This window comes from Chenopodium album, chromosome 26 (genome assembly GCF_948465745.1).
Source record: "Chenopodium album chromosome 26, dcCheAlbu1.1, whole genome shotgun sequence".
NCBI classification, from domain to species: Eukaryota; Viridiplantae; Streptophyta; class Magnoliopsida; order Caryophyllales; family Amaranthaceae; genus Chenopodium; species Chenopodium album.
The window spans coordinates 7,888,498-7,903,465 of NC_137859.1; the positions used below are offsets into that span (position 1 = coordinate 7,888,498).

The 14,968-nt window shown below is 34.1% G+C and overlaps 1 protein-coding gene across 1 annotated transcript; it reads left to right on the forward strand.

The window, feature by feature from the left end:
* The first annotated feature begins 2,022 nt into the window (after window positions 1-2,022).
* Window positions 2,023-14,474, forward strand: LOC145616464 (AT-rich interactive domain-containing protein 6-like). The gene is made up of 14 exons (XM_081671189.1): window positions 2,023-2,146; window positions 4,543-5,117; window positions 5,262-5,691; window positions 5,868-5,907; window positions 7,456-7,508; window positions 9,644-9,689; window positions 10,204-10,293; window positions 12,200-12,307; window positions 12,394-12,445; window positions 12,565-12,637; window positions 13,369-13,435; window positions 13,546-13,596; window positions 13,761-13,853; window positions 14,095-14,474. The coding sequence occupies exons 2-14, from the start codon at window positions 4,589-4,591 to the stop codon at window positions 14,194-14,196; spliced, it is 1,734 nt and encodes a 577-aa protein (XP_081527315.1). The 5' UTR covers window positions 2,023-2,146; window positions 4,543-4,588; the 3' UTR covers window positions 14,197-14,474.
* The last annotated feature ends 494 nt before the right edge of the window (window positions 14,475-14,968 follow it).

The following is a 14,968-nucleotide window of genomic DNA, read 5'->3' on the forward strand; positions in this document are numbered from 1 at the left end:
GCATCTCTCTTTTCAATGGAATTATAAATCATGTCTAGGTTAAATTTAGGGCTGTCAAACGTGTCGTGTCGTGTTCGTGTCAATATTAAACGGGTTGAAAAACTCTTGACCAAACCTAACCCATTTATTAAACGGGTTGAAAATCCTTGACCCAAACCTAACCCGTTTATTAAACAGGTACTTGGGTAACCTTTTAACCCACATAATATATAATAAACTAATTAATATTCAACATATAAATAAACAGACATAAATCATTAACGATACTAGAAGAGCTTAAAGTTACTGATTTTGACAAAAGATACTACAACAATATAAGCCAGTGGTTTTAGCAACCCACCAATATATATGAGTTATCCCAAGTCCCAACCTTCAAAATGACCAAATGACAACTTCTATAACATGCATTAGTACTTGATTTCATGGATTACATATATGATTAAGTTTGTTTAACTGTGCTTGTTGCTCAACTGAGTACGGGTAATCCTATTTAGAATCCTCTAAACTGGAATAGGAAAATGTAAAAAAGTTAAAAATTAATCCGCCAAACAATTATCAAAATTTAAGAATAGCGCTAATGCTTTCTACAAAACTAGTATAGTAGAAGTTAGAATAAAAAATCCAGCTATCTTTTACTACTTAATAATCGGGTTAAGCGTGTCGGGTTTGTGTTAACGAGTTGTCGTTCAACCCATTTACATAATCGGGTTATGCGTGTCAGTTTCGGGTTGAAAATTTCTACCCAAACCTAACCCATTTAATTTTGTGTCGGGTTCGTGTCGACCCAATTATTTAAACGGGTCGAGAATTCTTGACCCAAACTCACTTATTTCGTGTCGGGTTGTCGTGTCGTGTTATCTTTTGAGAGCCCTAATTAACTTACATTAATTTATCTTGACTCATTTCACACAAAATAGGTGTATCTAATAGTCTAAACAAGTTTTTTTTTTCTTTTTTTTTTTTCTTTTTTTTTTATAGGTTTAAACAAGTTCAAGCATAACAAACTTTATTTTCTAGACAATTTTAAAAGAAATAAATCAACATAGACAAAAATTTTTAAAAAGATTTGGATAATATAAGTTGAATCAATCTAAAGCTAAACGCAAATTTTTGACATACAATGCAAATTTGTCAATGTATAATTTTTATCATCAATATCACTTTTTATCTAAAAGTAAATTAGTATCTTAATGATAAATTGGTAATATTTTGTATGTATCAATATACATACCCGTATTAACATTGTTCCATCTAAGATTCAATTAACAATTGATCAAAAGTGAGACATTTGATGATGTAAAAATGTGAATAGTGCACATGTGACGAATGAGTAAATGACATAAAGTACATGGAATGAATTTGGACCCATGTAACTCTAGTTACTCTACATGTATTACAAGGTTAGCCCATATGAATTATATGAAGCCATGTCAAACTTCAGCCCAAAATGATGCAAGGAGATGGTTGTAGTTTAGTAAATTTTTGATATTTTTTTTGGGATGTATTACGTGTAATTATAAAGCCACAAGGGTGGGGTGAGAATCGATCTCATAATCTCCTAGAATCGGGATAGAAATTCGAATTTTTTAGGGCCTCTTCTCATACGATTATTTTCAGTTCAGATCTAATAAGTTCAGTTTAATTCAGCTCCTAATTTCCTTCTCTTATACAGTAAAATATTCATTTCAGTTCAGCTCCTAATTTCCTTTTCTTATACAGTAAAATATTCATTTCATTTCAGTTCAGCTCTACTAAGTTTCGTTCAGTTCAATTCAGCTCAGTTCAGTCAATGAGAATAGACCCAATTTATCCCTCACTCTATGTAAATTTTATAGTAGTGTCATTAATAATTTTGAATAATTTTAGAAGTAATTACAGAATTACCTATATACTCGTAAATATCTTTTGTGAAATTAATTTTTACTCCGCACGAGATTGAATGCTGACTGTTGATAGTACCCAAATCCAACGATTAACATTATATTCGAGTCATATATTTTCATTTTTTAATTTTCCCATTCATTTTCAAGCCTTTTTTTTCACTTTTACGGTGCACTTCTTTCTCTCTCCTCCATTGCAGCGAACTCCGAGCTCTCCATTGGAGCGGCTTCCGAGCTTTCGCTCCTCCATTGAAGCGGATTTTAAGGTAAGATGCTCTTCCTCAATCATCGATTATCAATTTCATAATTTAGGGTTTAATTTCATACAATCGTCAATTCAGTATTCAGTATAGTCAATTTAGGGTTCTTCTAAGGTTTACTAACTATTGACCTGTTGGTTATAATTTCTGAAGTGATTTAAGATTAAATTGAAGGATTTTTTTGCTTGAATTTTGATTTGTGCAATTCAAGTTGAAATTTTTGTTAGCTAGGAGAATTTTATGTGATTTTTTTGAGGCTAAATCGAAAATTGAGTGAAATTTGGTTTGAATGTTAGACCCTAGGCGGATTAACCAGATAATCACTCTAGAAATGTGTTTTGAGGAAGAAATGAGATAAGAGGAAGAGACAATTCTGAATTTAGCTTAAATTTTTGGTATCTCTTGAATTTTGGGTATGTTATGTAAGCTGACTTGTGTGATTTTGAGATAGGTTTTGATTTACTAAACACCTATGGAACTAATGGAAGTTGTATCTTTCGTAATTGTCAGCCAATTCAAGTATCTCTAATGTTCCTGAGTTTCTGTTAGATGTTAGTTTTCTCGAAATAGTTTAAGCCTGATCTGGCTGTGTTTACCAGGATGGCGAATAGTTTGTAATTTATGTCGGAGTGTAAACCTGAAAATACGAAGCTACAATTATAATGTGTGCTCGTGGTGGATGTCATTGTCTTTCAGATCAAAGGTTAATGAAATTAATACCCTGCTTTCATGCATGTTATGCAAATTGACTTGTGCAATTGTGAGATAGGTGTTGATTTACGAAACACCTATGTTTTTTTTTTTTTTTTTTTTTTTTTTTTTTTTTTTTATCTTTCATAATTGTCAGCCAATTTGAGTATCTAATGTACCTGAGTTCGTGTTAAATATTAGTTTTCTCAAATTAGTTCTAGCCTGATCTGCCTGCGTGAACCACATTGTCATATAGTATGTAATTTAATCTGTACAAAAACTTTATGCCTGAGTGTATACCTGAAAACACCAGTTTACCAATTAAGGTGGCTCATTAAAATGTGTGCACATGGTGGATGCCATTGTGTTTCCGATCAAGGGTTACGGAACAAATTATTCTGATTTCATGCATGTTGTTATGTAAACTGACATGTATGATTATGAGAAGTGTTGATACACGAAACACCTTTGGAATATTTGTATCAATCATGATTATCAGCCAATTAAAGTATTTGATATATCTGACTCTATGTTAAATGTTAGTTTTCTTGAAATAGTTCAAACCTGATCGCCTGCCTGTGCCAAGATGTCAAGCAATTTGTAATTTACTTTACACAAAAACTTTATGCCTGGGAGTAAACCTGAAAATGTGAGGCTACAAATTAAGGTGACTCATGGAAATGTGTGCACAACTTATATGCTGTGAAGTGGTGGATGCTTTGCGTTTCAGATCTGGTTTAATGAATTCAATATTTCTGTTTTTGTTGGAATAGGCTGCATGTACCGGACAACCAGGTTTCCCTATACTGCCTCTAAGGGAACTTCTTAAGAGGCATTGAATATTGTTGATGTTGATGCTATGTAACTTGATCCCAGTCTTTGTAGCTGTAGCCTGGAGGGTTTACTAATTTTTTTAGTATGTAACTTTAGTATTTGTTTCAAAAAATAATTTACACTTTGATGCTACATGTAACAATAGTAAAACTATCATAGCACTCTCACGCTCTTACAGTGCACTTAGGATACTTTTATTAGCTACAAATGTACTCATAGCATTGTAGGACATAAGTGGGGCAAATTTGGTGGATACTGGATACCTGTCTTGCATATGCACTACTTTGTATTGTAGCATTATAGAGTGACTTGCTTTAGTTACCCCTTTGTTGCCATGTAACAAAAAAAATGAAGCTATCATTACCTAATTTACCTCATTATATGAATAGTGTTTTATTTATCTATATATTTATTTATTTATTTTTATTTAAAGATGAAACGCTTTGATTTTTACTCTATTAAAACTTTACTCTCTTTAACATTAGTGATTAATAGTCAAAGGAAAAATTTTGATGTGGGATTTTGTTGAGTTCTTCTCGATGTTTATTTTCAACATTATCTTTTTTTTTGGGTGTAAATTTTACACATGTATATTTAATGATATTAGTGGTTGAAGCTATAAACTAGCAAGTGTGAAGACAAAAGTGTTTAATTTGTAAAAACAAACGAAGTACTTTGTACATTTTATTAATGAAAAATGTAATTATTAGGATTTTGTTGTGCTCCTCGTTCAAGTTGACTGATAGTGAGGTGCACTATGCCCAAAGGTGCCAAGAACATAGTCTTGTTGTATTTACCCATGCACTTATTAATCTGGTGTAAAATGATACCCTGCACCTAGCAAGTTGACATTTTGTCCTTTCTTGTGTATTATACAGGCGCTTCTTGTAAATTCAGTATCAAAGGACTTTTGGCATTGTTTCGATGACTGAAGCAAAGGAGGTCAAGCCATCTGGTGATGACATTTCTGGGTCAGTGAACACTGATCCAGTTGCTATGAAAATGGAGATGGTCAAAGAGAAACATACAGAGGACAAGGAAGACATTGGGGAAAAGGAAGAAGGGGAAGATGATAAAGAGGACGCTGAAGAGGAGGAAGAGGAGGAGGATGAAGGGGAAGAGGAAGAGGATGAGGAGGAGGAGGGAGAGGGGGAAGAAGAAGATACAGAAGAATCAGATGAGGATACAGAGGATGAGCAGGATAACAATTTGGAACCTGGGCCAGTTGATGTGTCAATTGACGGTGGGGAGGAAGAGGAGGATACTGAGGATGAGCTGGAGAACCAATTGGAACCTAGGCCAGCTGATGTGTCCATTGATGGTGGAAAGGTGTTGCATGTAGAGGTTTCTCTGGAAAAGAAATCTGATAAAATTGTAGATTCTCCAACTCATGGGGTTGAAAATAACAAAGCAGTGCATGCAGGCAATGTCAAACCTTCAGTAGATGATGATGGTATGTCTGAAGAAATCCAAGCAAAAGCTTGTAATGTCTTTTTGATCATATCTAAAAGGAATTTGGCTTATCTAGTTGCTATATATTACTATTGTGTCTGTTTTAATAATATTCCTTGTTCTCCCTTAAACAACAATCATGCAGATATTCCTGTGCCAGAGGTTTCAGTGAAAAGTCACGAGGGAACAATAAAGAAACCTGTTTTATCTGATGATAAGGGATTCATAAGACCTGATAGTGAAGAGGGCCGTGATGTAAAATCGGATGATTCACTTAAAGAAAGAAGGTCTGGTGACGAAACTATTTCCCAAAATCAATCTTCTTCATTGAAGGTAGAACAGATGAAGGGGGAAGAACTGAACAATGTGGCAAAGACAAAAGAAGGGGCTATGGATGTAGATGACAAAATTCCCAGTCTTGCCTCTAAATTTGACGTAGACACTACAGGTGGAGGGGAGTCAGGAACAGAAGATGAACAAGCAGCTTTTATGATGGAGCTTGATAAGTTTCATAAAGAAAGAAGTCTAGACTTTAAGCCACCAAAATTCTATGGAGAGCCACTGAATTTGCTGAAGTAAATATCTTGAATCTCTTTGTGTTTGTCGCCCTTAACCTGTAACATTTTCATTGTTAATATTTAATCCTACTTTATTTGTGCTGTAGACTTATATAGCAATAAAAAGTTATTACATTTAGTTGCCAAGTGAGGAAGTTATGTTGGATAATTTATCTCTATTTTCTTTCTACTAGGCTCTGGAGGTCTGTATTGAAGTTGGGTGGCTATGACAAGGTATTTTTATTTCATGCTCTCTTTGTTACCATCTAAACCTTATTCTAATTAGTATATGACTTATCTTCCTTATCCAGAAAAGATAAGTATTGTTTTTAGTGGTGGAACAAAAGGAACTGAGACCATTAATTAGCAAGTAATGGGTTGAACATTATTGACATAATTAGCAGCAAAGCTTGACTCTTGTATATAAGACTGCAATTTGTTATTTTTACATAAGCTTACTCACGATTCTTTGAATGTTTTTCCTTTGTATAGCTGCAATCCTTTTCACTTTTTATTTGAGAGTTTTCTTCGGGGCTCAGTGTTGTAGCTTGCAATTTTAGGCTTATGCACATTGTAAGATTTGCATTTGAGAATTATTACTGTGTTTGGTTGCTTAACACAGGTTTGTGTTTTCATATGATAACATGGAGTGTGGCATTTTTTATTGTCCACTTGTGGATCCTAGTTCATTTCCATATCGGTTATTGTAACCAATTATGACTCTTTGCGAGGATAGCTGTATATTCTCTTTGTTAAATTTTTGTTTCTAATTATATAAGCTCTTCAAGTCCCTTTTTTATTTGAAATTGTGTGCGATATATAATTAGTGCATGGTACAACTAATGCTTATGCAGTTATGCTCACTAATTTGAATAATTCTGAATGTGGATGAAATCTTATTTTACTGAAAGTGTCTTCAGATAGTGTTGTCCTGTATTGTTTGGTGGTGCTTATTTTGGCTTCTTGATTTTTTGCTCATTCTTTGCCTTCCACTTATTATATTGCATTTGCACAGCCTAGAAATGTCTAAAAACTTTTATAAATTATTTATACATTAACTTGAACAAGGATATCAAAGACAATGGTAATTGGGAGAAGGTTCTTTGTTGTATACTTGTATTTCTTTAGCAAGGAGAAATATAAAGGCTATAATCCTGGAAATATTATTTCCAATTGAAAACCTAATCAGCAGCTAAATGCAACATATGGTGGGGAGATGCTAGATCAAAAATTACAGCTGATGATCCTGGCCTGGTTATTCAGGTGCTTAGGTTTGGGCGATGCCAATTTTTTTTCACAGAGAATTGATTCACCTAAGTTTCTATAAACTACGAGATTTATGAAATGCGAAGTGTTGCCTCATTTTGCATTTAGTTGCCAAGTTAAAAATTTAAATTACACTAGCAAATTGTCAATTTATTCTGGAAGTCTAGACATGGGGGTATGTCTTTTTTCTAAATTACTTAACTAATAATTCGTTCAATAGTTCTATGCTGTATCAGCGGGTCCAAATGCATACCCTTTTCTTCGAAGTTGCAACTAGCTTAGTGGTAGAGAAGGTGCCTGTGTTAGGGATTGGCTTTCCATACATTTTTTTTTTTATTTTAAATTTTGCTTAAATGATTTGTAAAATTGTATTATGTACTTACTGATATGGAAAGCAGCAAAATTGTCGTACTATTGTTATGAACTTCTGAACTTCTCTCTTTTGAGGGAAGGGATGATGTAATGTATGATTTTGTTGAAGCAAATTTTGAAATCTATTTTATTACTTGTTTGCAGGTGACTGCTTGTAAATATTGGCGTCAAGTGGGAGAGTCATTTAAACCTCCCAAGTAATGGGCTAAACCTCTTTCTCCTAACACTTTTTTGTTCTGATGCCTATTGCTAGAAAATTTGTTCATGATTATTTCATTTGATGTTGCACATCATTCACATATATTAGTGCAGATCCAGTGCTTTGGAAGGGTTACCTAAGTTTAATATAGAACAGTGACCTTTTTACTTTTCGTATATGCTTGTGCATTCCAGTCAACTTTGTAGCAAAGGGGTCCTTCTGATTTATTTTTTCTAAGAACATCAGATGAAAATGTGAATAATTAAAACTATAACCAAAAAAGACAAGGAGTTGTCTGAAGCACATCATTGGAAAGTAAAAGCAATCCAGTCTTGCTTTTGTGAAAATTTGATGCCAGTTTAGGACCAAAGGGAGGCAAGGTTTATTACTCTGTCCTATAGAGCCTTATGATCAGTATTCCCCATCTCTAAATTCTATTGTTCCTTTCTAGTCTTAGAATTGAAAGAATTGAAAAACAAACCCAGCTCTCAAAAGAAGCTTCTTCCTATTGTTCTTCCCAAATCCGATACAACAAAAATGGTTATTTGGTATGGCAGCCTAATGCCCTAATGATAATAGGGTCAGGGCTAATGTTAAAGGGTGCTAAATGGATAGGGTCTTTAATAGATAGGGCCCTAATTGGGTAGCATCAATATAAGGTCTAAATGTTTGCCCAATATAATGGATAAAGAAAATAGATAATGTAAAAAAATTACATGGTTATTTTCGTATTCATTTATACTTATTTATGGCTTATATATTTTTAATTGATAATTTATTGGCCCACCCATTATTTATTTGTTATTGTCCTGCAACCTGCGTTAACCTGACCCGGAAACATGACCCTCTTTGACCCGACTTGCACCGACCTTCCCAATAACTTCTGGCGAACATCCCAAAAATTAAAAAGTCTTTTCCAAAGAAACATTTCACCGTAAGTCCTTAGTAATACACAAACAAAAAAAGAAAATGATTCTTAAGCACGCATTTATTAGGCTATGTAATTTGCAATTGTCTTTAGTGTGTAGTCGTAAAACAATTTGACTGTGTAATGGACTTTGCCAGTTCACCTTCATTGTCATAAACTTCAAATGCATAAAACCTTGTGTGTCATTTTCTTTACAAGCTATTGGCTTTCTGAAAAAAAAACACTATTAAGCTTATCCTTGAAAAGACACTTGTTTATGATTTTGTGACGGGAAGGAACTAAAACTACAAGAGAAGCATGTTCTTTGAGGGAGGAACAATACGAATTGACCTCTGACTTTTTGAGCAACGTGTAAGAAATCTCAAGGCGCATTGAGGTTATAGGGGTCCTGCTGTCCCTTGTTGCTTTTTAAGAAAAATTACTGTTGTGTGCCTTGTGCGCTTTTGGTGCATATCTTTGAGTGAGCCTCACCTAGATAAAAAAAAAATTACTCTACTGTAATTACCTAGTGCCTAGGAGTGCTTTTTTAAACACTTTCCCGGTTTCCCCCCTAAAAATGCCTCAAAGATTTGAAATATTGCTGGGATGTATTTGAACATTAACTTGTGATTAATTTATTAGAGGGAGATAAATTAACTTTCCTTGCAAATTGAAGATGCGATATGGTTACATGACTATCCCTTCACCTTGAAATCCTCCATCAAACTCAGAACCCTACATTATACGACTTAATGTGTCAACAACTAAATGAACCAATGTGGAAAGCTAGGGGTTGATTTGGGAATGCCTTTTCTTCTTTCTCCGGTAACCTAATATTGTGTGTTAGATTGCTCTTTCACTAAAATTATGAAATAAGTAGACTGTAAACACTATCAAATAAAACAAAATTATTTTATCTGAAAGAGAGCACTCTTATTGTCTCTTGCAAAGTATCATCAACTACCTCATTGGCCACAATTGTGCAATTCTATATCGATCTACCCTTAACAATGGATATCTGATCCATCAAAATCACTTTTAGAAGTGTAGAAAACATTTTTAGCAATTGGTCTCTCGTTTGTTTTCTCTACTCCTATTTCATTTGAATAAAATTTTGGAGGACTACTTTGGGTTTGGTCATTCATTCATCCTTTGGGTTTGGTCTTTCATCCATCTCATGGAGATTTGATATGTTAAAATAGCTCTTTTCTGATAATTTTTGACAGGACTTGCACCACAGTGTCATGGACCTTCCGCATATTCTATGAGAAGGTAAGCTCTTGTCTTTGTTAGATCTTTATATTCTTTTTTACTCGTTAGAATGAGCCTCACTTGTATTTAGTATTTTGAACTTTTTATATGTATATGTTATCACTACTCAAACCCTAGTTAGAAGAAAAGAAGAGCCAGATATTCCTGTACATGTAGACTGTAGTTGGTGACTTGGTGCATAATTGTAAAATGTTAATGAGAGGGCATTTGTCTGTTCCTTGTATGGTCAGTGTTTGATGGTGTAGATGATGATATGTATTCCATCATATCCCCTTACCCTATCCTCCCTCACACCCAATTCTCATAAACCAAAGAAATAGGGAAAACAATTGAGAACAGGTGAGTGTAGCAGATATGTTATAATTGTAGTCATTTCTTCTATTCCCTTTTGTGTCTAGCTCTGTAAGTTTATATTTTGGCAGTTGCTTGTAAGTTTTGTTGATTATATGATTTGTTGTTGGATTTAGTTTTTTTTTCAACTATGCATATTAAAATTTAGTGTTCTTTTTTTCAGGCTCTTCTTGATTATGAGAGATTCAGGACAAGTAGTGATGGCTCTAGCATTCCCGGTTCACTTGCTGTGCCTATGGGAGCTGAAAATCAGGTATTTAAAATTGTAAAGCTAATCAAATGTGTTTGTTTCTAATACTTGTATTTGTCTTATCTAACTTGTCACCACTGTAACATTTCGCCTTAAGAACATGGGAAAACCTACTTGTATGTGATATCTAATATGTTTCTGAACTGTTGTCCTTGACACCCCTTTATTACTGGACTTGCTTCTTTGTGGTGGCTGCTTTTGTAACATGTATATTTCAATCATAAATAATCCTTTGCATCTTTCTACTTTCTAGTAATATCTGATTTAAAAATGCTATATTTTTTTTATTGGCAAAATAAGTTTATAAAGGAAAATTTCTTATGCTTGCACTTCTAGAAGAAATTTATTTGTACCATCATTTGTGTGCATCATGTAGAATTTCTTAACAACTTTACCAGCAATTAGAACGATGAAAAAGACAATGTTGTAACCGTAATTTGCAAGATATGGACTGAAGGGGAAGCGTTATACACTCTTTTTGAACTTGTAGAGGTAGTAACAGAGACTGATTGGATGCTGTGATATGCTGTGGTTTTCAGCTTTCCTTTTTTATCTGTTTGTAGGAAAGAGAGGAAGTTGGAGAAGCATACTCTTTTGGACTTATGTATGGGGTAGGGTCAGAGATTAGGGATAGTGGAGTCATGTGGTGATGCATAAGGTGGCTATTAGTTTTCTGGTTTTATTTCTTTTCCTGCTAAATATGCTCAACATATATTTCCAGAGTCTGCTGTGAGGAGCCTCTATGACATGGTGCCTTGACTCGAGGGAACCAAGTCAACCAACAGTATGCTCAACAAAAAGTTCTACGGTCAGAGATTAGGGATAGTGGAGTCATGTGGTGATGCATAAGGTGGCTATTAGTTTTTTGGTTTTATTTCTTTTTCTGCTAAATATGCTCAACATATATTTCCAGAGTCTGCTGTGAGGAGCCTCTATGACATGGTGCCTTGACTCGAGGGAACCAAAAATATGCTCAACAAAAAGTTTTACGGTCAGAGATTAGGGGTAGTGGAGTCATGTGTTTATGCATAAGGTGGCTATTAGTTTTCTGGTTTTAATTCTTTTCCTGCTAAATATGTTCAACATGTATTTACAGAGTCTGCTGTGAGGAGCCTCTATGACATGGTGCCTTGACTTTAGGGAACCAAAAAGTTCTACTCCCTCCATCTCCAATTAAAAGTTCCACATCACCCCAAAAACCTTGTCTCTGAATAAAATTCAACTTTCACCTATGGTTACATGTATCACTTTATTCTCTTTTAAATAATCAAACCCCACTATCTTATTTTTTATTCACTTGAAATCAACCAAACCTCAATATCTTATTTTTACTCGTTTTATATCAACTAATCTTATGTTTTTTATATTCATTATTAATCAACCAAACCCATTGTCTTCTTTTTTTATTTATTCACCCTCTTAAAAATGTGTGCAAAATGCAAATGGGACTTTATTTAGGGACAGAAGAAGTATGTGAAAGTTTGGGTGTTTTTTGCTTGTCAAAACTGTAGTTTGGTTGTGGACTTCAGGATAGTTTATGATAGCAAGTAAAAAGGTGTAAAATGTGTCTTCACATTTGTTAGTATGAATACCTGTTTCTAGTCTAATTTGTTTATTTTTTGTATTGTTATTACTATTATTTTTAGTATCTTCTTGACATTTTGTTGTTTTCCCATTTAAAATTGTAACCCTGGATTATTCAGCAGTGCAGCACAGCACAGCATGTTGATTATGTTTCTGTTAAATAAGTATTAGCCTTAAGAAATTTTTTTTATATATATCCCATATGCTTCTAAGCTTCCCAACCCCTACACAACTTCATGTCTTGATGTGAGGGTAGAGGAGTATATTAAAATTGAATTCGCCAAAATCATCTTGGGATTGTTTTGCTCTTATTGGTAATGCCCAGGGTTCTGGATCAGGAAGGGCACGCAGGGTTGCTGCAGCTCGAGCTATGGAGGGTTGGCATTCTCAGCGTGTTCTTGACAATGGTGAAGTTAGTGACCCAATCATAAAGGTAAGTTGACTGTCATGTTGATGATGTTCCATTTTGATTGGTGAAAGCTTTTTTTTGGTGTTTAATATGAATAATTTTGTATTTAGGATAAGAATCTCGTCTCGTTGAGCAAGAAAGAAAAACAGCTGAAAAATCTGGGTTTGCTCTCTTACTATGATTTTGTGTATCCATTTGCTAATCTTTTCATTTTCAGTTTTATTGCAACCAGTGAATTTTTTTTATTTTATTAGTCTGTTTAAATATCTTTGTTTCCTTAGGTGAACTGAAACGGAAAAACCCATCTTCAACAGATCATGCTGTGAAACCTGCACGCAAAGCCCAAAAAATACAGTAAGGCATCTAGATATATGATTTCCTGTGGCCCTGTGAATTTTTTTAATCTGTTCTGAACTTTTCTTTAATACAAGTAGTTTATCTTGCTCTGTTGCACAATTGGTGAATCAATGATCGTAATAAATTATTTTGTTTCTTTTGGAAGCGGGCAAAAAGAGTAGAAATCCTGGTAGTCTGTGTTTTGAGCATAAGAAATCCGCAACTTTTCAAGTTTCAGTTTAGATGGTGCAATTTTATATTATGTTGTGCATTTTGTTAGACTGTCATTGACCTTTTTTTAGGCTTTTCCCATTATAGTTATTAATATACCCTTTTAATGTTGAGTTTGTTGGTTGCTTGTACTTTTAGTGCTTTTGGTATAGAAAGTTATAAAAACATCCCAAGGCTTGTACTTTTAGTGCTTTTCGTATAGAAAGTTATAAAAACATCCCAAGGCTTGCCACAGGCAAGCTGGGTGTTAGAAGAAGATTTTTTTCTCTTACTTCCTAGAAGATAAGAAACTGTTAAAGAAGCAGTTTGTTGAAGACCTCAGTCTGAATGTGAAAATTTTTTCTCCTGTCACATAACTATCATGTTTATATGATGTACTTTGATTTTTTACAAAATCAAAAACTGATAGCTATTGGCTTTTTGCTGAAAAGTCCATTGATTAACCTTATGTTAAATATATTCTCCTACTACCTGTTACCTGCTTTGGAAGCCATGCTGATTGTTTCACTACCTGCCAGATCGGAAACCACAGTAATTGACATTGGATCTCCTGCTGATTGGGTGAAGATTAATGTTCGTGAAACTGTACGTTTCTAAATTATTGTATTTTTAAAAGAATGCTTTCCTTCACAATTTTTTTTTTAATTTTTTTTTTTATGTACTTATTGGTTGTATTTTCTATGTCTCTGCATCAGAAAGATTGCTATGAGGTCTATGCTTTAGTTCCAGGGCTACTACGTGAAGAGGTGACATTTATTTCTTTTTCTTAATGTCCATCTAGAACTAATAGTAAATGAAGGTGATAGAACACGCGTTTTTGGTGCATTAACCATAGAATGCAGGTGATATTGATTGTAAGAATGTACAGTAAACCTTTTTTTTTTTTTTTTTTTTGGGGTTTTTTAAACAGGTGCGCGTCCAGTCTGATCCAGCTGGTCGTTTGGTTATATCGGGTGAACCTGAAAATCCTGACAATCCTTGGAGTGTGACACCTTTTAAGAAGGTATTCTTCTTTTTGAAGACGAATGGTTAATACATAAGCTGAGATTAGTATGGAACTGTAAAACAGATAAATGTTTGTTGTTTGTCTGTTGGACTATCCTCTTGCAGGGCTTGTTTAATTTATTCTTGATGTTTTAGAGATCTAGAAGTAGGCATTGCATGTAAAAAAAATTATCCCTCTAATTCTTATCAGTAGTATTGTTTTGGTACTGAGAATGTTCACCATTGTCTATTTTGATCAGGTCGTTAGCCTACCGTCGAGAATTGACCCACATCAGACATCAGCCGTGGTGACATTGCATGGACAGTTGTTTGTTCGGGTGCCATTTGAACAATATGACTAGCTTCCAGCGGTTGCACATAATGATTGAGTGTACTGTAATTGTAGGATTGCAGATACTAGTCACATAGGTGAGGATAGCGTGAGCTCGTAGTGCTGTTGATGTTAGATCTGTGTTCAATCTGTATCTTCCTGTATGCCTCCAATTTTCTGTACTTATAGACATTGTAGAACTTGCCAATTGCAAGTTTCTTATCAAGAATGAAATTAGGTTCTTCAATGCATAATTGCATAGTGTTGAGTTTTGTTTGTTATTAATTACATGCTGCAGCCGTTAGAAGATATTTATGAGTAGGCATATTTTAGTTTTCTACTCCGTATTAATTAAAGATCAAAACTGATGTTATACGAGATCTTTTTCAAATAAAAACCAAGAAAAAAACTTAGAAATTTTTACAAAATTTTTAAGTAATGAACATACCTTAATTTTATGTACTAATGTTATCAATATAATTATTTTTTGATGGACTCAAATCCCGAACCTCTTAAATTCGCTTCGGATGACATAAAATAATATCACACGCAATTTAGCTCCAACCCTGAACCTTGCTAACCTGAACTGAAAGTGAAGTAACTCAAATTAATCCGACTCAAATACAATTCGAACATGAACTGAAAGTTAAGTAACACAAATTAATCCGACTCAAATCTGATAAGAACGACTTAATCACCCGGGTTTAGCTCACCTTTAAGGTTTGGTCAATCTGATTGTACACATGTTACTTGTTTTCCGGATGATACACAACATTTTGGACTCTTGATTGTTAATTTAGTTC

Bases quoted from the DNA above. Each gene is read 5' to 3' on its own strand.
- LOC145616464 (XM_081671189.1), top strand. From the start codon at position 4,589: ATGACTGAAGCAAAGGAGGTCAAGCCATCTGGTGATGACATTTCTGGG. The intron at 12,638-13,368 runs GTAAGGCATCTA...ACTACCTGCCAG, and splicing joins CGCAAAGCCCAAAAAATACA to ATCGGAAACCACAGTAATTG. The intron at 13,597-13,760 runs GTGACATTTATT...TTTTTTAAACAG, and splicing joins CAGGGCTACTACGTGAAGAG to GTGCGCGTCCAGTCTGATCC.